General features: G+C 42.0%; 1 protein-coding gene and 2 long non-coding RNA genes across 51 annotated transcripts in view; 2 read left to right on the top strand and 1 right to left on the bottom strand.

Moving 5' to 3' along the window:
* Positions 1 to 25,725, top strand: part of MLIP (muscular LMNA interacting protein) — a 277,308-nt gene that overhangs the window by 23,892 nt on the left and 227,691 nt on the right. The window contains exon 3 of one of the 49 annotated variants that reach the window (XM_081519798.1): positions 10,337 to 10,452. The exons of the other annotated variants lie outside the window; for them this stretch is intronic. Coding sequence (XP_081375924.1) covers positions 10,387 to 10,452 — 66 coding nt within the window. The 5' untranslated portion in view covers positions 10,337 to 10,386. The remainder of the gene's footprint in view (positions 1 to 10,336; positions 10,453 to 25,725) is intronic. 49 annotated transcript variants of the gene reach the window in all.
* On the bottom strand, positions 11,576 to 16,383 carry LOC145517426 (uncharacterized). Its single transcript, XR_014062034.1, has 2 exons — positions 14,690 to 16,383; positions 11,576 to 13,499 (listed from the first exon to the last, which is right to left on the bottom strand). It is a non-coding gene; the product is annotated as an uncharacterized LOC145517426 (long non-coding RNA).
* On the top strand, positions 11,643 to 17,755 carry LOC145517425 (uncharacterized). Its single transcript, XR_014062033.1, has 4 exons — positions 11,643 to 13,407; positions 13,607 to 14,598; positions 16,724 to 16,920; positions 17,521 to 17,755. It is a non-coding gene; the product is annotated as an uncharacterized LOC145517425 (long non-coding RNA).

The raw sequence follows: 25,725 nt of genomic DNA, 5'->3' as shown, positions 1-25,725 counted from the left end.
CGTTTATTTTATTTTTCTCAATTATTTTAATTAATTTTTATTGGAGTACAGTTGCTTTACAATGTTAGTTTGTTAGTTTCTAGTGTACAGAAATGAATGAATCAGTCCTACATATACACATATCCTTTCTCTTTTGAAATTCCTTTCCATTCAGGTCACTACAGAGCACTGAGTAAAGTTCCCTGTGCTATACAGTAGGTTCCCATTGGTCATCTATTTTATATATAGTATCAACAGTTTCTATAGATCAATCCTGATCTCTTAATTCCTCGTAGCCTCCTACTTCCCCCTTTGATATCCATACATTTGTTCTCTATATCTGTGTCTCTGTTTCTGCTTTGCAGATAAGATCATCTATACCATTTTTATAGATTCCATATATATATATGCGTTAATGTATGATATTTGTTTTTCTTTTTCTGACTTACTTCTCTCTGTATGACACTCTCTGGGTACATCCACATCTCTACAAATGACCCAATTCATTCCTTTTTATGGCTGAGTAAGATTCCGTTGTATATATGTACCACATCTTTATCCATTCCTCTGTTGATGGGCATTTAGGTTGCTTCCACATCCTAGCTATTGTGAACAGTGCTGCAATGAACATTGGGGTGCATGGATCTTTTTGAATTATGATTTTCTCTGGGTATATGGTCCAGTAATGGGATTGCTGGGTCAGATGGTAGTTCTACGCTTACTTTTTTAAGGAACCTCCATACTGTTTTCCATAGTGGCTATTTCAATTTACGCTTCCACCAACAGTGCATGGGAGTTTCCTTTTTTCCATGCCTTCTCCAGCATTTATTGTTTGCACATTTTTTGATGATGGCCATTCTGACCCTTGTGAGGTGATACCTCATTGTAGTTTTGATTTGCGTTTCTCTAATAAAACATGGCACCCATTCTGAAAGACATTATGGTCTATACTCGGTGGAGAATATTTCTATTATATTAATGCAGGTTCTGTGTAGGGAGAGAACAAAATGGCTAACTTGTGCAGTGCAAATAATTATGACATACAGACAATTAATAAAAAATATACCAATGACTGCTAGACTTATCAGGGCTGGTGTTTGTAGGAGAGGAGGGGTTGAGTGAATTGTTAGGTAGGCATCCTAGCACTTGTGTGTGTAGACCATTTAAAAGAAGAGCTTCAGTTCAGTCCAGTCGCTCAGTCGTGTCTGACTCTTTGTGACCTCATGAACCGCAGCACGCCAGGCCTCCCTGTCCATCACCAACTCCTGGAGTTTACTCAAACTCATGTCCATTGAGTCAGTGATGCCATCCAACCATCTCATCCTCTGTTGTCCCCTTCTCCTCCCGCCCTCAGTCTTTCCCAGCATCAGGGTCTTTTCAAATGAGTCAGCTCTTCCCATCAGGTGGCCAATGTATTGGAGTTTCAGCTTCAACATCATAAATATGGTTAAAAGTGCTGTTGGATTGAAAAAAGTTTTAAATCCAGAAACTGTTTATTCTCTTCAGGAGATTATAATTTATGTCTCTTACTTCATCTGACATTTTTCTTCCCTGGACATAATGTATTTTCCTGGGAAAGCAAACCACCAATGGTTCATTTATTTACTTTAGAATTTTTCTATAAAATATATAGTTCCTATACTACAAGTAGGGCTTATATTGGGACAACTTTTCTGGAGCATAATATATATTGAAGCCTTAGATAATTGTATGTCTACTGGCCAGGTAATTTTACTCTAAGAATTTTTTTGAAGCAAAGAAATATACAAATGTTAGTTACAGTGATGTTTATTGCCATATTGTTTGTAAAAGCAAGAATAATGGACACAGTAGAGAAATTAGTTACAAATCCACGGTAATATTATACAAGGAAATTTAAAGGCTGTGGGATAGTGGACAATATACTCCATTTTTTCCCTACAAAAATACAGATATTGTGCAATGAGGAATGAGTGAGTCTTTCATGGACCTTCTACTTGGGAAGAACATTAGCAAGCAAATCAGTGAATGTATTTGGGCAGTGCTTCTCTTAATAGTCCAAATAAAGTCTGCAGTACTGTGAGCTGAACTACATTTTTTAGTTTTACTGAAATTTCAAATAGCTCAGAGTGATTTTTGTTCATAACAACCTCATGTTTTTACGATCCTGCGGAGCTGAGATTGTATCAGAGAGGAATGCAGGGTCAGCTGATATTTGGTGCGCTGTTCCTCACCTGAGAACAGATTTATAGACTCTTGAGAGTTTTCATCTTTTAGCCAAACAGCCTTGGGCCACCAGCAGACTGCAGACTCCTCAAGGACAGAAACTGGATTTTCCTGGCACTGAGGTCTGTGTCTGGTGTGTACCTGATAAATCTTGGTTAACTGCATAGGTGTGACTGTCACGCATGTGTGGGTGTGCAGTGTGCTTTATGTGACTTCCTAAGTAGTAAGGATCACAGACTAAGCCTGTACTGAATTCATCCTAAGATTCGGCCACGTCCGGAGAGCTGGTAGCTTGGCACTTTCAAAAACTTGTTTTTTAAGAGATATTGAAAATCCTCCCAGGGAGAGACTTACCTCCGACTCCCGGGGTAAAAGACAGATGAGACTCTTACGGTTTTGCCCATAGAAAATGAGGGACCCTAGGTATGGCAGGCCATCTCCCCTTCTGGGCGATCTTTCATTCGACCTCAGCTGTTTTGCTCGTGAGAAAAAATGAGCAGAGTCGTCTTCCGTGACGTCTCTGAGCAGTGTGGATAGCACTAAATGCCAGTGTATTTGGTGCTGGCAGCTTTGGCAACTGCATCAGCATCCTCAGTGCAGAGCCCTGGACACCTTGGTGTGGCCGCTGGTGGGCAGTGACGACAGGGGTGGCAGAACTGCAGATCTCAGCATTGGCAGCAGACAGCACGGCCGGGTGTGGCCCGCGTGCAGCCGGGAGAGAGTGCAGGCTCCCGTGAGCCCAGGCGCTGGTTCCTGGAGCAGTGGAAGGAGTGCAGAGGCGTGGAACTTTCTCAGAGTGAAGGGCAGCCACGCTAATGCTATCTTTTAATACAACTTTAAAAGAATTAACTGAACTTCAGTTTTGCTCTAAGAACATGGTACGTTTATCATTCCGTTCTGAAAAGTTAGGTACTATGAACAATGGCAAGTAATTAGGCCTTTTCAGATGCCTGGGAACTCTACCGCTGGCAGTTATGATTAATGAGATGCTCAGGACATCAATAGAATCTGCATTATCCTTTGAGGATTATTATTATTATTTTTTTGAGGAGTTTCTATTTTGCTGAGATTCATTTTCTTTTCCTACCAAATCCAGTGCTGTGGGGTAGATTATCCCAACACACTCTGCAGTAACAATCGTACACTCTGGATGAGGCAGAACAGAACACATGCTTCTGTCTGGAATTTTTGTGCATTTGGCTTTGGGATTTTGAAAATAGTACTTGAGATATAAAAAGGATCATTTTTAATTTCCCATGTATTTAAAGTACTAGAAGTAATTTTAGGTTGATGCTTACCCCCCCTCCGCCCCCCTTTCCCCTTCCTTCTCGTCATTTTCCTCCTCATCTTGTCCTCCTTTTCCATCTTCTTCTTTGTCTTCGGATGTCCAAATGCTTCAGCATCATTTATTGGAATGGCATATGCACTCTAATTATCCATGATAAAAGAATCTCATGTATTATAGATTCTTTCAAACACCAGGGGAGTGCTTCATCATCTCAACATCAGCCACCTGTGTTAATACTTACATATCAATAGTTTTGCTATGACCTTGGCATCTCTCTCTACATACTGGAGATATCAGTTCAGTTCAGTCGCTCAGTCGTGTCCGACTCTCTGCGACCCCATGAATTGCAGCACGCCAGGCCTCTGTCCATCACCAACTCCCGGAGTCTACCCAAACCCATGTTCATCGAGTCGGTGATGCCATCCAACCATCTCATCCTCTGTCGTCCCCTTCTCCTCCCGCCCCCAATCCTACCCAGCATTAGGGTCTTTTCCAATGAGTCAACCCTTCGCATGACGTGGCCAAAGTATTGGAGCTTCAGCTTCAACATCAGACCTTCCAATGAACACCCAGGATTGATCTCTTTTAGGATGGATTGATTGGATCTCCTTGCAGTCCAAGAAACTCTCAAGAGTCTTCTCCAACACCACAGTTCAAAAGTATCAATTCTGCGGCGCTCAGCTTTCTTCACCATCCAACTCTCACATCCATACATGACCACTGGAAAAACCATAGTCTTGACTAGACGGACTTTTGTTGGCAAAGTAATGTCTCTGCTTTTAAACATGCTATCTAGGTTGGCCATAACCTTCCTTCCAAGTAGTAAGCGTCTTTTAATTTCATGGCTGCAGTCACCATCAGCAGTGATTCTGGAGCCCAAAAAAGTAAAGTCTGACACTGTTTCCACTGTTTCCCCATCTATTTCCCATGAAGTGATGGGACCAGATGCCATGATCTTAGTTTTCTGAACGTTGAGCTTTAAGCCAACTTTTTCACTCTCCTCCTTCACCTTCATCAAGAGGCTCTTTAGTTCTTCTTCACTTTCTGCCCTAAGGGTGGTGTCATCCGCATATCTGAGGTTATTGATATTTCTCCCAGCAATCTTGATTCCAGCTTGTGTTTCTTCCAGCCCAGCATTTCTCATGATGTACTCTGCATATAAGTTAAATAAGCAGGGTGACAATATACAGCCTTGACGTACTCCTTTTCCTATTTGGAACCAGTCTGTTGTTCCATGTCCAGTTCTAACTGTTGCTTCCTGACCTGCATACAGGTTTCTCAAGAGACAGGTCAGATGGTCTGGTATTCCCATCTCTTTCAGAATTTTCCACAGTTTATTGTGATCCACACAGTCAAAGGCTTTGGCATAGTCAATAAAGCAGAAATAGATGTTTTTCTGGAACTCTCTTGCTTTTTCGATGATCCAGCAGATATTGGCAATTTGATCTCTGGTTCCTCTGCCTTTTCTAAAACCAGCTTGAACATCTGGAAGTTCACTGTTCACGTATTGCTGAAGCCTGGCTTGGAGAATTTTGAACATTACTTTACTAGCATGTGAGATGAGTGCAATTGTGCCGTAGTTTGAGCATTCTTTGGCATTGCCTTTCTTTGGGATTGGAACGAAGACTGACCTCTTCCAGATATATAGACCCATAAATAGCTCTAACTGCCAAAGTTGACATTATTTCTCTTCTAGTTTTATGTATGGGGAAACCAAGGTGAAAGAGGTTAGTTTCACAGTTAGTAAATGGTAAAGCTCCTTTCAAACCCAGGTTGCCTCCAAGTCCATGCACTGAACCACCATAACATGTCTCTAAACTCAATTTTCTTTGTGGTTAAACTTGCTCAAGAACATATTCTGGGATAAATTTTATATTGCAAATTACCTGCTTTCTAATGAGTGTTTGGGTCCAAATAACAAATAATACTCCTACAGAAACACTGAGCATGGTGGAGCGAAACATCAGTTTGCTTAAAGATTCAGGTGGACAAGGTTACTGTTTTAGAAAGATGATGGGAAATATTTTCTGAGTGAGGCGTTTTCAGTATTTTGCAAATCTGAACTTTATAAGAACTTACTTTGAGATCGACTTCTACCTGAAATTTTATAACTTTGAAGAATAAAAAGATAGTTTCATGGGAAGCATCTTGTTTTTATGACCATCCATTTTAGTTTCCTCTATGGTACTATTTGCATTTATTTGTAAGAATCAGGGTTCTTTATGTGATGGACAGATTTTTAAAATTCTTGTTTGACCAGGTGATGATGTGCTTTCCTTGGAAGGAAGGTTATGGCCAACCTAGATAGCGTATTTAAAAGCAGAGACATTACTTTGCCAACAAAAGTCTGTCTAGTCAAGGCTGTGGTTTTTCCAGTGGTCATGTATGGATGTGAGAGTTGGACGGTGAAGAAGGCTGAGTGCCGCAGAATTGATGCTTTTGAACTGTGGTGTTGGAGAAGACTCTTGAGAGTCCCTTGGACTGCAAGGAGATCCAATCAATCCATCCTAAGGGAGATCAATCCTGGGTGTTCATTGGAAGGACTGATGTTGAAGCTGAAACTCCAATACTTTGGCCACCTCATGCGAAGAGTTGACTCATTGGAAAAGCCCTAATGCTGGGTAGGATTGGGGGCAGGAGGAGAAGGGGACGACAGAGGATGTGATGGTTGGATGGCATCATTGACTCGATGGACATGGGTTTGGGTAGACTCTGGGAGTTGGTAATGGACAGAAAGGCCTGGCGTGCTGCAGTTCATGGGGTTGCAAAGAGTGGGACACGACTGAGTGACTGAACTGAACTGAACTGATGTGCTTTATTATTCAAACAGGGACCTTTTTGAGGGTAAAAGGGGTATGATTAATAATTACTTTATGACAACAGGCACTAACCAGGACTGTCCCAGACAAACTAGGGCACGCGGGCAGCTGGTATTTAACTTACTCCTGCAGAGAGATCTGGGAATCAATGATTCCAGAGGTCAGGGATGACTCTTGAAAAGTCAAAAGTTTTCTCTAACAGACAAATGTCATTTGCTTCTGTTCTTAGCAAAAGGACAACCTGAATTTACTTCCTGAGATTTTTTTTTTTTAAGAGTATGTACTTAGCTTTCCTTTTTGTGTATCAGGGTATCGTGTGTGTGTGTGTGTGTGTGTGTGTGAGAGAGAGAGAGAGAGAGAGGGAGTGAGAGAGGGAGAGAGAAGGAGAGGCTCTTTCGTGGCACTGCTTCAGGGCTGCAGAGCTGCTGGTATAGCTGATGCCCTTGACCGTGAAAAGAAAGGGAGAACTCAGCCCAGGTTTCCTAAATGTTGGTAAATTTTACCTGTGAAATGAATCTAATAAGAAAAAGAGAAGGGACATAAACAGATGGCTATAGTTTCATCAGTTTCCCAGTGGATAGAATATTATATCACTTTATTCAAAGGTGTGGAAGCATTTTGTTCAAAGGTGTAAATGGTACTGTCCCCGCCTCCCACCCCCCCAGCATCATACATCTTGTCATGAGGTTATCAGGGAACAGGACATGGTGCTCTTCTCTTTGGCCTCTTGTCATTCTCTGAGTGCGGAGAAGGCAATGGCACCCCACTCCAGTACTCTTGCCTGGAAAATCCCATGGAGGGATGAGCCTGGTAGGCTACAGTCAATGGGGTCACTAAGAGTCGGACACGACTGAGCGACTTCACTTTCACTTTTCCCTTTCATGCACTGGAGAAGGAAATGGCAACCCACTCCAGTATTCTTGCCCGGAGAATCCCAGGGACGGCGGAGCCTGGTGGGCTGCCGTCTATGGGGTCGCACAGAGTCGGACACGACTGAAGCGACTTAGCAGCAGCAGCAGCATTCTCTGAGTGAAGCTGAGTAGAATTTCAGGAAGAATGAGGAAAGCTATACCATCAGTTTAGGCATGGCTGGGACAAGTTACTTCATTTCCCTGGGTGTCAGTGTCCTCAGGGTAAAAAGAAAATATTGGACTGGATCATATGAGGTTCCTTCCAGTTTTGATTAATGTGATTCTATAACATTCTGGGAGGGTAGAACTTAGATTCTTGGAAGTTCTGATGGAGACATCATGCCTTGATTTCATGCCTCACCTGCAGAAAGGGGAAGATTCAAATGCTTCTGGGGTTTTTACCATGGTGAATGACACTTGCCCAAATATATTTAGTCACTGAAAGTGTGCTTGTAACAGCATAGATCTATAGAAAATACGAGCTATGTTATGAGGCCCCCACACACCTCTCATATAGCTGGTGAGCAGTTGCTGTATAGCTCAGGGAGCCCAGCCTGGCGCTCTGTAATAACCTAGGGGGCTGGGGGGAGAGAAGGGGAGGGAGGCTCCAGAGGGAGATGACATGTGTATAATTATGGCTGATTAGCGTTGGTGGATGGCAGAAACCAACACAGCATTGGGAAGCAATTTTCCTTCAGTTAAAAATAAATTTTTTAAAAGTAAAAAAAATTGGCAATATAGAAATATTGGGCAAAGATTTAAAAACTGCCAAAAAAGAGAATAGTTTATTGGTTTAAAAAATGCCAGTTTATCTCCGGGAATAGTTGAGTTGGCTTAGCCTGGTGTAACTTAGGGCCAGAGGGATTGTATGTACAGGGGTGAAGGGTCCTGGCTTGACGTCACCAGGCGTCACTCCTGGCTCCCATGGGCATACCTGGGGCATTTAACCTTGTCAAGTGCATTAGCTTATAATCTTGGCAAGTTTATTAACTTCTTTAAATATCAGAATCCTTGTCTATGAAATGAAGGTAATAAGAGCCCTCATAACAAAAGTTATTGATAGAAATAACACATGTGAAAATATTGACACCTATTTCCCTGTAATTCCAGCCAGTTGCTAAATTTTAATGGAAAAATTACTAGGCTAACTAACTTGTACTAGGAGCTTAGTCTAAGTAGCTGTTATAAGTAGACTCAAATATATTGACTGAACACAGTGAAAACTGTTTTTTCTGTCATGTGACTGTCCTGGAAAGAGGGATGAGGGAAGAGAGATCTCCAATATGATACCTAGTGACCGCAGAGTGGAAATTGATGCTTTGTTGTTGGAGTGTTAGGGATGGGAGAGAAACACACACATCCTCTTGGGAACCTGAGGGTCATCCCAGGACTTTCCAATGTTCTTCCAAGAGAATAGTAGAGTGGTTTCCAGGCGCTGATGGAAGGGGAAATAGGGAGAGATTGGTGAAAGGGGGCAAACTTTCAATTATAAGATGAATAAGATCTGAGAATCTAATGTGTAATGTGGTGTTATGGTTAATAACATGGTGTCCTAGTTGGAATTTGCTATGAGTAAAACGTCAATGTTTTCACCAAAGGGAAGAAAGGTAAATAGGTGAGGTGCTGGAGGTGTTAATCAGGTTGATGGGGGGAATTGTTTCACAAAGTATACCTGTATTAAGTCATCACATTGTACACTTCAAATATTCTACAGTGTTATTTGTCAATTATGCCTCAGTAAAGGTGGAAAAATGTTTCCTCAGTATTACCTTTTGAGAGTCACAAGGGCATAGTAAACATTTGTGATTCTTACTGGTCTTGTCCTTGGTTGATGCACAAGGCAAAGAGTAAGCAAAAAGTTTGGGCAGTCACTTATATGTGGAATCTAATGTACAACACAAATGAACCTATCTACAAAACAGAAATAGATTCACAGACATAGAGAACAGTCCTGTGGTTGCCAAAGGGGAGGTGGATGGGGAAGGGAAGGATTGGGAGTCTGGGATTAGCAGATACAAACTATTATGTCTAAGATGGATGGATAGCAACGTCTCACGATACAGCACAGGGAGCTATATTCAATATCCTGTGATAAACCATAATGTAAAAGAATATGAGAAAGATATGTGTATATATATATGTATAAATATATACGTGTGCATGCATGTTCTGTCGCTTCAGTTGTGTCCGACTTTCATGATCCCATGGACTGCAGTGTGCCAGGCTCATCTGTCCATGGGGATTCCTCAGGAAAGAATACTGAAGTGGGTTGGGGAAACAATGGAAACGGTGACAAACTTTATCTTCTTGGGCTACAAAATCACTGCAGATGGTGACTGCAGACATGAAATTAAAAGATGCTTGCCCCTTGAAAGAAAAGCTATGACAAACCTAGACAGCGTATTAAAAAGCAGAGACATTACTTTGCCGACAAAGGTCCATCTAGTCAAGGCTATGGTTTTTCCAGTAGTCATGTATGGATGTGAGAGTTGGACCATTAAGAAGGCTGAGTGCCAAAGAAGTCATACTTTTGAACTGTGGTGTTGGAGAAGACTCTTGAGAGTCCCTAGGACTACAAGGAGATCCAACCCGTCCATCCTAAAGGAGATCAGTCCTGAATATTCATTGGAAGGACTGATGTTGAAGCTCCAATACTTTGGCTACCTGATGCGAAGAACTGACTCACTAGAAAAGATCCTGATGCTGGGAAAGATTGAGGGCAGGAGGAGAAGGGGACAACAGAGGATGAGATGGCTGGGTGGTATCACCGACTCAATGGACGTGAGTTTGAGTAAGATCCTGGAGCTGGTGATGGACAGGGAAGCCTGGCGTGCTGCAGTCCATGGGGTCACAAAGAGTCGGACACGACTGAGCGACTGAACAACACCACTAGTATCAATTGACGATATTTTTATGATTTAACGGGAGATAATACACCTAGATCAAGGTTATGGTGTTCAGAAAATTCTTATTTATGCCTTCCCTGACTCTCCTGCCCCTCAGAATTCTGTTAGGGTCAGCTGTGGTCCTGACATGTGGCCTGAGTGCCCATACGATACATACTGCGTGTGTGCGTGGTAAGTCGCTTCAGTTGTGTCCAACTCTTTGTGACCCTATGGTCTGTGGCCCACCAGGCTCCTCTGTCCATGGGATTCTCCGGGCAAGAATATTGGAGTGGGTTGCCATGCCCTCCTCCAGGGATCTTCTGGACCCAGGGATCGAACCCATGTTTCTTATGTCTCCTGCATTGGTAGGTGGGTTCTTTACCACTAACACTACCTGGGAAGCCCGCGATACATACTAGGCTGTTGCAAATTCCCTCTGATAAGCTATCAGCAGACTTATTTTCTGCTCTGACTCCAGTCTAAGTGAAGGTTACTGGTTTCACAGTGAGGTTTTCTCTTATGTATGGCAGGATGAATTGGAGGTCCTTGAGTAAAGAATGCAGATCTCAGAAGTCTCTCATTCATTCATGGTGTTTTCTAGAAGACTGGCTGCCAAAAATGGTTTGTGGATTATTGCTTGTCTGTGACAAGCGTGACAAGTATTACTCACTCTAGAGTAAATGAGAAAAATAATAACAAAGTAATCGCCTTCATAAAATAATTTGTTTATTCAATTTATTTATTTTTTATGGGGAAGAGTACATCTTTCCCCCCCCTTTTTTTTTGGTTTTAAATTTTTCTTTCTACTTATAACATGATGATGAATCTTTAAAAAAAACAATTATTTATCCATGAAGTCCCAATGGACAATCATGCTTTCTGGAATTTTTGTCTCTGCTTTCAGATGTCTTTAGAAAGGTTTAGTGAACTTTACTTTGTTTTTAGCATTGCTGAACTGTGACTTCTGAGGGTGAACTATGTCTTATTCTCTTGCTTCTTTTAGGATCCTTATTTTCTTACTCAGCAAACAAATCAGTCTTTGTTACATACAAACTTTCAAATTTTTTTCCATTTTATCATTCTTATCACGTATGTAAGAAGGTCTGTTTACTTTTCACATTAGGGAATTAGAATAAAAACCAATAAAAGATCTTGAGCATGTATCATGGGATAAGCTTAGTCCTTGGGATTTTACATGCATTGTCACATTTTTACAAGATACTTTTTGATGTGGACCATTTTTAAAGTCTTTGTTGTATTTGTTACAACATTACTTCTGTTTTTTATATTTTGGCTTTTTGGCTGCAAGTCATATGGACTCTTAGTTCCCTGACCAGGAATCGAACCTGTACCCTCTGCATTGGAAGGCGAAGCCTTGGACCACCAGGGAAGCCCCCACTGTCACAGTTTTACCTTGTCGCGGCCTTGCTTTCTCTTCCCTAAGAATCTGAGATTTCTTTTTCTCTTATGGAACTGGATGTGGTATGAGTGGTAACTGAGAAATTGTAATATACTGGGTGTTCAGAATGTTCTTTTGGAGGAATTTTCATTAATAAATCCATGATTAAAGTTGAGATGAATGTTTTATCACAACTCTACTTGGAGAGAATCTGAAAAAGACCAGTCCCATCATAGAAATTACTATTGGAAAATTTATCTCTATTTGGAATGGAAAAGGCGTAATAACCGTAAAAATCTGTAAAACCAATTTAATGCATTTTTAAAGGTAGTCATGCTTTAGATTTTTGAACAATAAATGTTTCACTAATAAAGAGGATGAGCAAAATTGTAGGAAATCTTTGGAAACTGGTGTTTCTATCATTTTGATCATGTTATGGAAAAAGTGTAAGTGGTTTGAGTTTGACTTGCATCTTAGTTTCCTGGGTAATTTGTTGGAGGAAGTGGTACCATGTAATGACATTTTATGGACTTTAAATCATTCTCGTCTGAAAATCATGCTGGGAGCTGCCATTTAAAAACAAACAAGCACAAATAAAATAACTCAAGAGGAATAAATAGGTTGGATTTTAAGTAGGTGAATGTTACTGAAGTGCGTTAATGGCCAAGACAGATCTTGAAGCCAGACTGCTTTTCCTTCCAAAGGGAAAGTTCTTGGGCTGCGGTGTAGACAGTTGTGTGTCTCTCAGGTTTGAAGGAGTGGCTGTCGGTGACAAAAACACAAATTAGAAAGTTCACTGACAAGAGAATTGAACACACACACTAGTATATATAAAGCATGTCATCAACAAGGACCTACTGTGTAGCACAGGGAATTCTACTCAATATTCTGTAATAACCTAAATGGGGAAAGAATCCAAAAGGAATGGATATATGTATATGTATCCCTGAATCACTTTGCTGTACACCTGATACTAATACAATGTTGTAAATCAGCTATACTGCAATGTAAAATACAAAATTTTTTAAAAGTTATAAAAAATAAAATTCTCTTTGGTGTGGTGCTGACCTGTGACCCCAGTGGTTTAAAATGAGTAGATGGATGGTGGCCCCATGTGTGAAACTGTATTATGCAGGCTTACTCCAAGATCTAAACAGAAAAGATGAGAAAATAAAGAGCCCTGTATTTAAATCCCATCCTTAAATCTCCCAGTCTTCTTTCATTTTTTTAAAAAAATATTCATCATGCTCTGCATTTCCTCCTCAGAACATATAACTGTAAGTTTGTACCTTTTGGCCACCTTTACTCATTTCCCCCAGCCCCCACCCTGTAAAATGAACTCTAAAATGAAGTTAAAAGAATAGAAGTAATGTAAGACATACAGAGTGTGTTCTGTGTTATAGTGAGTTGTGGGTGAACTGGTGAACAGCCACACTAAAATATTAACCATTTCTAGACCCAAACCAAATCATGGCTACAGAGTTCTTCCCTTTAGGGTCCCTAGAATATTTAAAAATAAGACAGTGACATTGACAAAGCAAACACAGACATTGACCCGCAAGAGGACTTGACAGCTCAGGCACTTGTTAGCAAGGTCTAGTTTTGTGCTGAATATAGTATGCTGGGGGGACACATGCATACCCGTGGCTGATTCACGTCAATGTATGGCAAAAGCCACCACAATATTGGAAAGTAATTAGCCTCCAATGAAAATAAATAAATTACCTGAGGGATGGGATGGGGAGGGGGGTGGGAGGGGGGTTCAGGATGGAGAAGAAAAAAAAATTACATTAAAAAAATCAAGTGAGTCCTTTTACTGTTACTGGAAACTATCACAACATTGTTAATCAGCTATGAAAAGTGAAAGTGAAAGTGTTAGCCACTCAGTCGTGTCTACCTCTTTGCAACCACGTGGACTGTAGCCCGCCAGGCTCCTCTCAGGGAATTCTTCAACAAAAATACTGGAGTATCCATTCCCTTCTCCAGGGGATCTTCCTGACCCAGGGATTGAACCTGGGTCTCCTGCATTGCAAGCAGATTCTTTACCATCTGAGCCACCAGGGAAAGGAAAGGGAAGTCACTCAGTCATGTCCGACTCTTTGCGACCCCGTGGACTGTAGCCTACCAGGCTCCTCCGTCCATGGGATTCTCCAGGCAAGAATACTGGAGTGGTTTGCCATTTCCTTCTCCAGGGGATCTTCCCAACCCAGGGATCGAACCCAGGTCTCCCACATTGGAGGCAGACGCTTTAACCTCTGAGCCACCAGGGAAGTCCAGGGAAGCCACTCCAATACACACACACACACAAAATTTCCTTTTACAAACCCTGGTGGCTCAGTCAGTAAAGAATCTGACTGCAATGCGGGAGTCCCAGGTTTGACTCCTCGGTCAGGAAGATCCTCTGGAGAAGGAAATGGCAACTCACTCCAGTATTCTTGCCTGGAGAATTTCATGGACTAAGTCATGGAGTCACAAAGAGTCAGACATGACTGAGCAACTAATGGACACATGCATTATTTAGAAATAAGGAGAAACTAAAAGACCCACTATACATAAACATGTAAATACATAAAAAAAGATAAGGCAAAGCATACTAAAAATGTTACGTTAAGAGTTTTATTTGAACATAAGTCCATTGAATTGGGCAGCATCAAACAGGAAGTTGTTGGGAGCTGTCCACTGACAGGAGCTGGGGAAGAGTTTTATGGAAAAGAAGGGGAAGCAGAGGGAGGAGATGTCCTGCTGGCCTGTGACTTAAGCCCCCCCATAATTCGAGAAAGTCAAGTTGGCTGTTTGTGATTGGTGGTCCTTGGGTTTTGATTTCTCAACCTTGAGGCATTTCAGTCTTAGGTTTGGTTTGCTTACAGGGGCTACTAAGGCAGGTTGAAGCCACTCAGTATAACGACCTCCTTGTTTCTTTAATTTAACAAGCATGTAGCCATGCAGGACCCTATGAGGCTCAACCCCTTTGCTGTAGCTCTTTTCTGAAGTAGCCAGATAATATATCTGATGCACATTTCCTGAGTTGTACTACAGACGCTAAGTCATTGTGAAAGTGTTAGTTGCACGGTCGTATCTGACTCTTTGTGACCCATGGACTGTAACCTGCCAGGCTTCTCTGTCCATAGGATTTCCCAGGCAAGAATACTGGAGTGGGTTGCCATTCTCTTCTCCAGGGGATCTTCCTGACCCAGGGATGGAACCCAGGTACGCTGCATTGCAGGCAGATTCTTTATTGTCTGAGCCACCCAGGAAGCCTCATAGATGCTAAAATCCCCACCAAGTAGAAGAAATTAACTACTTGATGATCATGAGCATATAGCCCCCTAAGGATTGAGAGTGTGAACACCTGTGACCCTTCCCTGTTACCTCACCATCAGAATTGTGCACAAGCTGATCACATACCCTGGGACACCCCTCTCTCACCTGGCCTTTGAAAATGCTTTGCTGAAACCCATCGAGGAGTTTGGGTGTTTTGAGCACTAGCTGCCCTGGACTCCTTGCTTGACACCTGCAAGAAACACTGCACTTTCCTTCACTGCAACTTGGTGTTTGTAGATTGACTTTATTGTTTGCTGGTGAGTGGACCCATCTGGTTCGGTAACAAGTGGAATCCCAGAGGTTTAGATATTGCTTCTCAGTGTCATTTTTGAGCACTTACTGTGTGCAAGGCTACTTACACTACTTACATTTGCTATTCATCAGCCATTCATTCATCTACTTTAATAACTACTTGAAATGTCCTTTAGGTCTCTACTGTGGGTCAGGCATCATTCTAGGTACTGAGGATACAGGAGTAGCCATGACCAATTGGACCAGTTGGACCAACACGACCAATGCTGAACCTTCACGGGGCCAGCATTATAGGGGAGGGTGGTGAGAGAGCTGACAGCAGCCATCCAACAAATGAATAAACAACGTAATGGTAGGTAACAATAAATGGAAAAAGAAAATAAAACAGCAAGAAGGAATGGAGATGGCTGGGGGCCAGAGAGTGAGTGTGGGCTACTCAGAAACACTCAGAAAAGCCTCTCTCGGGAGCTGACACTCCCTGAGGAGGAAGTGGGAGTGGGAGGGCATTCCCTACAGAAAAACAGGTGCAAAGGGTTCTCAACATCTTATTTCTATATATTTATCATTTTGCAACTGTCCAAGGCTGACTGTCCAAAGCAGCACAGTGTGGAGCTAGCATGTTCCCTCCTTGAAGCATGTTTGGCTCAGCGCCTATGTCTTCAGCCATCGTGTATACTGGTTAATGAGGGCTTCCCTGATAGCTCAGTTGGTAAAGAATCTGTCTTCAATGCAGGAGACCCTGGTTCAATTCCTGCGTCGGGAAGATATGCTGGAGAAGGGATAGGCTGCCCACTCCAGTATTCTTGGACTTCCCTGGTGGCTCAGCTGGTAAAGAATCTGCCTGCAATGTGGGAGACCTGGGTTTGATCCCTGGGTTGGGAAGATCCCCTGGAGAAGGAAAAGGCTACCTACTCCAGTATCCTGGCCTGGAGAATTCCATGGACTAAGTCCATGGAGTCGCAAAGAGTCGGACATGACTGAACTACCTTCACCTTCACCTTCACCATACTGCTTACTGGAGAGGGACCACTGATTGAGCCCTGCTTCATCTGGGTATCAACAGAAGAGACAGACAAACCCACTGACTGACCCATCTTAGATCTGGCAACCAGGGTCCTGACCTGGGCTCCCACAGTGTGAGCCGTTGCCCCTCACCCAAACTCCAGACCTGAGCTTTTCACACCCAGAACCTCCAGAAGGAAGGAGAGGCCAGATTTTAAAATGCCCACTTCTTTCTCCTTTATATACCCAAATCCTATCAAACAGGAGAAATTGTAAATCAGTGAGCAAAATTAAAAAATCACAGCAAAAAAATAAAGAACATAAGCCAGATGAAGAAAGAAAACACTCGTGAGAATGTTCATCTTTAATGAGAATAAATATGCTTATTCTCATTAATTGCCAAAGAATTACAAATGAAAACAAGGCACCACTTCAACCTTTTTTTAAATCAGCAAACATGAAAGAGGCCAAGAATATCCAGGGCGTGTGGTGTCTATCACAATTTGGGTATAAACACCTTGTAATCTAGGTGGGGCCCTTCTCTTCCCCCATAGCTTAGTGGCAAGGAATCCATGTGCAGTGCAGGAGATGCAGTAGGAACCTCCAGTTTGATCCCTGGGTCAGGAATATCCCCTGGAGAAGGGAATGGCAACCTACTCCAGTATTCTTGCCTGGGAAATCCCATGAACAGGGCAGCCTGGTGGGCTACAGTCCATGGGGTCGCAAAAGAGTCAGACGTGATTTCAATACTAAATGCACACACAGCAAGATCTTACAGACTCTGTGTTCACATGTCACAAGGTGTCGTGAGGTGCACAGACTGTCAGAAGATGTGACCGGGGGCTCCCCTGGTGGTCCAGTGGTTGAGAATCCTCCTTCCAATGCAGGGGATGTGGGTTTGATCCCTGGTTGGAGAACTAAGGTCCCACACGCGGCGGGGCAACTAAGCCCGTGCTGGCAACTACTGAGCCTGCACACTCGAGAGCCTGTGCTGCACGACAAGAGGAGCCCGAGCCACAGTGAGGACCCAACGCAGCCAAAAAACAAAAAGAGTTTGACCAGACGGAACCTGTGAATGTGATCTTGTTTGAAGAGTCTTTGTGGGTGCAATAAAGAATCTCAAGATGAGATCCTTCTAAGTTAGGATGGACTCAATCCAAGGACAAATGTCCTGAGAGAAGTGAAGAAGACAGACATGCAGGAGCAGCTTGGGGTGAGCGGCTAAGAAATCAAGGAACATCTGGATCACCTGAAGCCAGAAAAGGCAAGGATTCTCCCACATCCTTCTGCCAACTACTTGATTTTGGACTTCTGGCCTCCAGAACTGTGAGAGAATGTATTGCTGGTTTTTTTAAACAATCTTTTTTTTAAAAAAGAGTTTTATTTGTTTATTATTTATTTGTTGGCTGCACCATGTGGCGTGTGGGATCTTAATTCCATGACCAGGAATTGAACCCAGATCCCCTGCATTGGAAGGCAGAGTCCTAACCACTGGACTCCAGAGAAGTCCTGATTCCTGTTGTTTTAAGTCACCAAGTTTATGGTAATTCGTTCCCGCAGCCCTAGGAACCTAATGCACAAGGTACATCCACCTTTCATGTGACAATATTTTGTAATGGCAAAAATCGGAAACAATCTAAATGCTTGTCAATGTGAGACTGGTTAGCTAAGTTATGTCATTAAAAAAAAGAAGATAGATCTAATTGCTCTGATAACTCGTAAGTGATATATTGATAAATAAGGAAAAAAGACATTATTATTTTTAAGACATTATTATTATTAAAAAATAAAACCAAAATCTCCATTTGTAAATATGTTTGACATAGAGTGAACTTGAATGGAAGGTGACTCTCCATTTTTCTGATAGGGACACCCTTGAGTATTGGGCAAATTTGAATATGTAGATCTTTAGGGACATAGATGAAATAATCAAAAGTCTACTCATAAATTATTAATGTAGCTAAACATGCATATTCAACATCAAAAGTGTAAGATAATATTAAACTAGACAGATGTTTTTCTCTTTCATTTTTTGCAATTTTATTCAAATCCTGGGCATGCTGTGTATTGCTTGAGATCATTTTAGGCTAATACTTCTTCCCCCCCACCCCACAAACTGCTGCTTTAAATAGACTTAACGTTAGTGGCTGAAAGGTACCACAAAGCTGTGGAATCCTCTCAAGCTGTTTTTAAGGGATGATACAGAGCAATCTGATAGCACAGTTACAGGTATTGGAGAAAAATAAAATCATTTCATGAACTCTACTGAGTTCAGTCTGGTCAGTGAATTGTATCTATTTAACATTTGTGCATACATAGGAAAATGGGAGGATATAAACCAAGCTGTGTCCAAGTTAACAGCGGTTACCCTGGGGTGTGGGATTAATAGTAACTGTATGTGTCTTTTACTAGTTAGCTTTCCCCTTCTGTATTGTTGAAATGTGTTACCGGGCATATACTACTTTTGTATTACTAATACTGTTAACAATAAAAGGAAAGAAATGTAAAAATCTACCAATCCTTTAAGATCCAGGCTACCTTTGACCCATCCTCATCTTATTCAGAAGTGATTTCTTATCCAATTTTATCCAGAAATGACTTCTCCCCACTGAAATCTCCTAGTGATTTCTCTCTCTCTCTTTTATGCACTATTACTTTCTAACATGTACATTTATCCTTTGCTAAATAACTTTTTGCCAACAAAAGTCCATCTAGTCAAGGCTATGGTTTTTCCAGTGGTCATGTATGGATGTGAGAGTTGGATGATGAAGAAAGCTGAGCACCGCAGAATTGATGCTTTTGAGCTGTGGTGTTGGAGAAGACTCTTGAGAGTCCCTTGGACTGCAAGGAGATCCAATCAATCCATCCTAAAAGAGATCAATCCTGGGTGTTCATTGGAAGGTCTGATGTTGAAGCTGAAACTCCAATACTTTGGCCACCTCATGCGAAGGGATGACTCATTGGAAAAGACCCTAATGCTGGGTAGGATTGGGGGTGGGAGGAGAAGGGGACGACAGAGGATGAGATGGTTGGATGGCATCACTGACTCGATGAACATGGGTTTGGGTAGACTCCAGGAGTTGGTGATGGACAGAGAGGCCTGGCGTGCTGCAATTCATGGGGTCGCAAAGAGTCGGACATGACTGAGCGACTGAAATGAACTGAACTGAACTGAACTGAAATAACTTTTATTTGTTGTTGAGAACCCTGCTACGAAGGAGAAAGCCAGTGAATAAATATATCTGGTAATTAATTATTGATCTCATTTAAAATTTTATTTTTGGAGTAACATACCACATAATCAACTTTTAAAAAATGTACAGTTCTATACATTTTAACGCATGTGTAAGTATGTGTATATACTATGATCAGAGTACAGAACAGTTCAATCATCTTAAAAAAAGTCCGTTGTGGAGACACAATATGCAATTTCAAAATGATCCTTTTGTAGTTATATCTTTCCCCTTTCTCCTCATCCCTGGCAAATACTGATCTATTCTCCAAAAGTATGTCTCTTTTTTTCTGTATTTTTGAGACATTTATGTCACTAGAATCTTACAGTATATAACCTTTTGAGACTGGCTTTTTTTCACAGAGCATAATTCCGTAGACTGGAGGAGGGCATGGCAACCCACTCCAGTATTCTTGCCTGGAGAAGCCCCACGGACAGAGGAGCCTGGCGGGCTACAGTCCAGGGGGTCACAGAGGGTTGGACGTGACTGAGTGACTAAGCTCAGCAGTTCAATGCCTTAGAGTTCCATCCAGGCTGTTGCACACCTCCCTAGATCAATACTTTGTTTCTTTATTGTGGAGGAAGATTCCATTGCATGGATGTGCCATGATTTGTTTAACCCTTCACCCGCTGAAGGACGTTTGAGTTGTTTCTGGTTTGGGTCTATTATGAACAGAGCCATTACATACATTACTGTACAGGTTTTTGTGTGGGCCTGAGCCTTCATTTGTCTAGAGTGAATAACTAGGAGAGGACTTTGGGGTCATGGAAGTGTATTTTTACCCTATAAGAAACTCCACACTGTTTTCTGAGAGTACCAACACTGTTTTGCATTTCCACCTGTAGTATGTGAGCATTCCAGTTGCTCTGTATCTTACCTGTATTTTACCTCCTGTATTTTCAACATTTTTTGTTATAGCCATTCTAATAGGTATGTACTGAAATCTCATCATGGTTTTGTCTTGCATCCCTAATAACTAAGGATGTCAAACATCTTTTCATGTGTGTATTTGCCGTGTGTGTATCATTGGTTGTGTCTATTCAAGAATTTTTGCCATTGTCAGAATAATTAACTACTGGTTTGTTGAAAGCAGCATTTTCCAACAGGCCCACTGTTGGCATTGGGGGAGTATAATTTTTTATGCCGTCCTTTTCATTTCGGCTGATTTAGATTCCCAGGGACACAAAATGCTCGAAGTGCGCGAAGTTGTGATGACCCAAAAACACTTTCACACATTTCCGAATTCCACTAGGAGGGTGGTACCACCTAGTGAAAAACCACTAGCTTAGAAATTAGGCTTTTTCTGTAAAATCAGATTGATTTTCCCCAATTCACCTGATTTGTGGAGGAAAGAGCTTCACCATATCATGGTTCTTCTTGGGAAGAGAGGAATTAATGCTGGTCAGACGAACAGCAGGGTCCCCTGGGAAATAAGTCACTTTATTTCTCAACAGTTTGATTGTCTATTGCTTAGCCTCCACGTATCCTTTCTGTAAATAGAAAGAGAGAGAGAAGTCACTCAGTCATGTCCGACTCTTTGCAACCCCATGGACCGTAGCTGACCAGGCTCCTCCATCCTTGGGATTTTCCAGACAAGAGTACTGGAGTGGGTTGCTGTTTCCTTCTCCAGGGGATCTTCCCGATCCAGGGATCAAACCCGGGTCTCCAGTGCTGCAGGCAGATGCTTTACCATCTGAGCCACCAGGGAAGCCCTGTAAATAAGGAACTGACAGTTTCCTTCAATGCCATAAATACTGCTTGGACCAAATTCCTCCCATTACCTAAGGTATTTGTGTGTGTGTGTGTGTGTGGGTGTGGGTGTGTGTGTGGGTGTGGGTGTGTGCGCGCGCGCGCACGCGCGTTTCTAAGGATGTGTATGAGGGTGGAGCAATGGCCACTGTCAGCTTTCTCCTGCTCCCCCCCCCCCCCGCTGTCTCCCCTCCACCCCTTCCTCCTCCTCCGCCCCCTCTCCATCCCTCCCATGTCCTTCCTCTTCTTCTTCCTTCTTTTTTGGGATTACAGTAAATTTACTTACAGATTAATGGCTGAAGTTTTAGCTTGTTTCCCTAGCAACTGGTTTTAGAATCCTGAACAAATTACTCTTCTTTAAAGTCATGACTGTCTGTGACAACAGTAGGCAGAAAATTGAATGATATAGTAACTGAGATTATCAACCGAAAGTCATAGTTTAGTTGGGGACAAAATGTGAACTTACATAGGAACATCTACAAAATATCTGTAAACAAGTATTCTGTGATATAAATTAAACATGGTGAGGAAACAGAGAATGGAGGAGCTGCAAAGTCTGAGAATCAACAGCGGCAGACCTCACAAGACTCCACCCTGACCAGGGACGTTTTTGTTGTTGCGACTTTCTTGTTGAAACTTGCTAAAACATTCTCCTTCCATTTTCTCATTTATTAGTTAGGGTAAGGGCTTCCCTGGTGGCTTAGACAGTAAAGAATCTGCCTGCAATGCAGGAGACCCAGGTTCAGTCCCTGGGTTGGGAAGATTCCCTGGAGATGGGCATAGCAACCCACTTCAGTATTCTTGCCTAGAGAATCCCCATGGACCGATGAGCCTGGCGGAATACAGTCCATGGGGTCACAAGAGTTGGACGTGACTGAATGACTAATACACACACAGTTAGGATAAAGTTCCTCCTCTGTAAATCGGACATGACAACTGCTAAGATATACCATGATGATATGTACAATATATATAGGTATAAAATATAGGTAATGTGTGTGTATATATATATATGTATATATATATGTAACATATATAGATATATTTTTCATAATGGAAAAACCTGAACTAACTTTTTGGCCAACCCAGTTGTCTGTGTGTGAATATATATATACACACACGTGTATTTGTAATGTATATCACAATGCTTTGAAATCTGGAAAGGTAGGAATCTCTATCCAAAATCATCATCATCATTGTGATTGTATTAGTCAGGGTTCTCCAGAGAAATAGAACCAACAGGATATCTAAGTATGTCTAAATATAGATCTATGAGAGGAAATTTATTACGGCATTTATGGTTATGGAGGCTGAGATATGCCATGATAGACTGTCTGCAAGCTGGAGAACCAGGAAAGCCAGTAGCATAATTCAGTCCAAGTCTGAAAGCCCCAAAACTAGGAACCCCAAGGTTAGAAGGCAGGGCTCAAAAAGAGACAATTCAGAGAGAGAGAAACACTGTATCATAATAGCTTACATGTGGAATCTAAAAAATACGCCAAACTAGTGAATAAAACCAAAAAGAAGCAAACTCACAGATAGAGAGAACGAACTAGAGACTATACCCAGTGCGGGTGGGAGTGGTGGTGAGGCAATACAGGGGTAGGGGGTGGGGGGCAGAAGCTCCTGGGTGTAGATAGGCTCAGGGAGGTACTGTACCACATGGGGAACAGAGGCAATGTTTTGTAATAACTGTGACTGGAAAGTGACCTTTAAAATTGTGTAAAATTTTAAAAATTAAAAACATTTAAAAATCTATACCAAGAGAGGAAGACGATTCACCCACGCTTTGACTTTTTGTCCTACTGGGACTCTCAGAGGGTTGGAGGATGCCTGTTCAGAGGCATGCGGGCAGATCTTTCTTCAGTCATGGGATTCAAATGCTAATCTCCTCCAAAAATACCCTGGCGGACACACCCAGAAATAATGTTTCCCAGTTACCTGGACATTCCTTAGCCCAGATTAGCTGGCGCATAAAAGTAACCATCACAATCGTCCTCATCACATCATCCCTTAGCAGCTCTGGCAAGTAGGGAAGGGACAATGAATAGGAAAGGAGCAGGGCATGCGACAGGGGACACGTGTCATCTGCAAAGACTTAGAGCCGGTTATGCGTGTTCAGTCCAGACGGTCGGCAAAGGTCTCGGGACTCAGACACTTTCTCCCGTGTGCTCTGAGATCTCTGCCAGTGGAGCCCCCACACCCCTTTTCCTACAACACCCCTACACCTTTGCACCCAGGGCTGCTTCTTGCTAGTTCCTCTCAAGTCAGAGGACTGGGAACAAGGACCCTCAAATATTTTGTGTAGCCTAATGTTGTCTCCTCTGGTTGGACATTTTTACAAAATGTCTTAATTTTATCTTAAAAATGTGAATTTTGCAGTTTTACTCCATGATGGGTTTGTATTTGTTTTAAAGTAAAAATGTTGTTTTCAATGAATGAGTTTTTAACCTAGTCTCTATGGTGGCTAGTTAAAATGTAATGAATTTAAAAGATCAGTTTGGAGAAACTGAGCTGAATTGAAGAAGCTCAGCCTGTCATGCTAGGTTCAATATCTACATAACACTTATCTCAGCATTTAGGTTTATTCCAGCTTTTTTAAATAATTAAAAAAAATTTTTATTGGAGTATAGTTGCTTTACAGTGTTGTGTTACTTTCTGCTGTACAGCAAAGTGAATCATATATATATATATATATATATATATTCTTTTTATATTTCCTTTCCATTTACGTCATCACAGAACATTGAGTAGAGTTCACTGTTCTATACAGTATGTTCTTATTAGTTATTTATTTTATACAAAGTAGTGTATATATGGGGCTTCCCAGATGGCACTGCTGGTAAAGAACCTGCCTGCCAATGTAGGGGGCGTAAGAGACATGAGAGTTGCAGGTTTGATACCCTGGTAGGGAAGATGTCCTGGAGGAGGGCATGGCAACCTACTCCACTATTCTTGCCTGGAGAGTCCCATAGGTAGAGCAGCCTGGTGGTCTACAGTCCATAGCATCGCAAAGAGCTGGACATGTTTGAAGTGACGCACGCATGCAGTGTATATATGTCAGTTCTAATCTTCCAATCCATTCCACCCCTCCTCCCCTGCTTGGTGTCCATATTCCATGTGTTTTTATTTTTGCCAACGCTCAACCCTCTCTAAGGAAAGCTGCTCCGCTTGTTGTTATTGTTCACTTTCTAAGTCACGTCCAACTCTTCACAACCCTGTGGACTGTAGCCTGCCAGGCCTCCCTGTCCTTCACCATCTCCCGGAGCTTGCTCAAACTCTTGTCCATTGATTCCGTGATGCCATCCAAACCTCTCATCCTCTGTCTTCCCCTTCTCCTCTTGCCTTTAATCTTTCCCAGCATCAGGGTCTTTTCCAGTGAGTCAGCTCTTTGCATCAGGTGGCCAAAGTGTTGGAGCTTCAGCTTCAGCATCAGTCCTTCCAATGAATATTCAGGGTTGATTTCCTTTAGGATTGACTGGTTTGATCTCCTTGCAGTCCAAGGGACTCTCAAGAGTCTTCTCCAGCACCACAGTTTGAAAGCATGAATTCTTTGGCGCTCAGCCTTTATGGTCAAACTCTTATAAACATACATGACTACTGGAAAAACCATAGCTTTGACTAAATGGACCTTTGTCATAAAAGTGATGTCTCTGCTTTTTAATACACTGTCTAGGTTTATCATACCTTTCCTTTCAAGGAGCAAGTGTCTTTTAATTTCATGGCTGCAGTCATGCCCACAGTAATTTTGGAGCCCAAGAAAATAAAGTCTATTGTCTATCACTGTTTCCATTGCTTACCTATCTATTAGCCATGAAGTGATGGAACCTGATTCCATGACCTTTGTTTTTTGGATGTTGAATTTCAAGCCAGTTTTTTCACTCTCTTCTTTCACCTTCATCAAGAGGCTCTTTAGTTCCTCTTCATTTTCTGCCATTGTGTTGTGTTAGTCACTCAGTTGTGTCTGACTCTTTGCGGCTCCATGAATTGTAGCCTGCCAGCCTCCTCTGTTCGTGAGATTCTCCAGGCAAGAATGCTGGAGTGGTTTGCCATTTCCTTGTCCATTTCTACCATTAAGGTGGTGTCATCTGCATATCTGAGGTTATTGATATTTCTCCGGCAGTCTTGATTCCAGCTTGTGCTTCATCCAGCCCAGCGTTTCTCATGATGTACTCTGCATGTAAGTTAAATAAGCAAGGTGACAATGTACAGCCTTGATGTACTCCTTTCCCAATTTTGAACCAGTCTGTTGTTCCATGTCCCGTTCTAACTGTTGCTTCTTGACCTACACACAGATTTCTCAGGAGGCAGGTAAGATGGTCTGTATTCCCATCTCTTTTTCCACAGTTTGTTCTGATCCACACAGTCAAAGGCTTTAGTGTAGTCAATGAAGAAGAAATAGATGTTTTTCTGGAATTCTTTTACTTTTTCTATGGTACTGTGGATGTTGGCAATTTGATCTCTGGTTCCTCTGCCTTTTCCAAATCCATCTTGAACATCTGGAAGTTCGCGCTTCACATACTGTTGGAGGCTAGCTTGCAAGGTTTTGAGCATTACGTTTCTAGCATGTGAAATGACTGCAATTGTGTGGAAGTTCAAACATTCTTTGGCATTGCCCTTCTTTGGGATTGGGATGAAAACCTTTTCCAGTCCTGTGGCCACTGCTGAGTTTTCCAAGTTTG

Source organism: Giraffa tippelskirchi, chromosome 8, assembly GCF_054371585.1.
Source record: "Giraffa tippelskirchi isolate mGirTip1 chromosome 8, T2T-mGirTip1v1.2.pri, whole genome shotgun sequence".
Classification (NCBI taxonomy): Eukaryota; Metazoa; Chordata; class Mammalia; order Artiodactyla; family Giraffidae; genus Giraffa; species Giraffa tippelskirchi.
The sequence above is the reverse complement of the archived record's forward strand: the minus strand, read 5'-3'. Positions and strand labels throughout refer to the sequence as shown.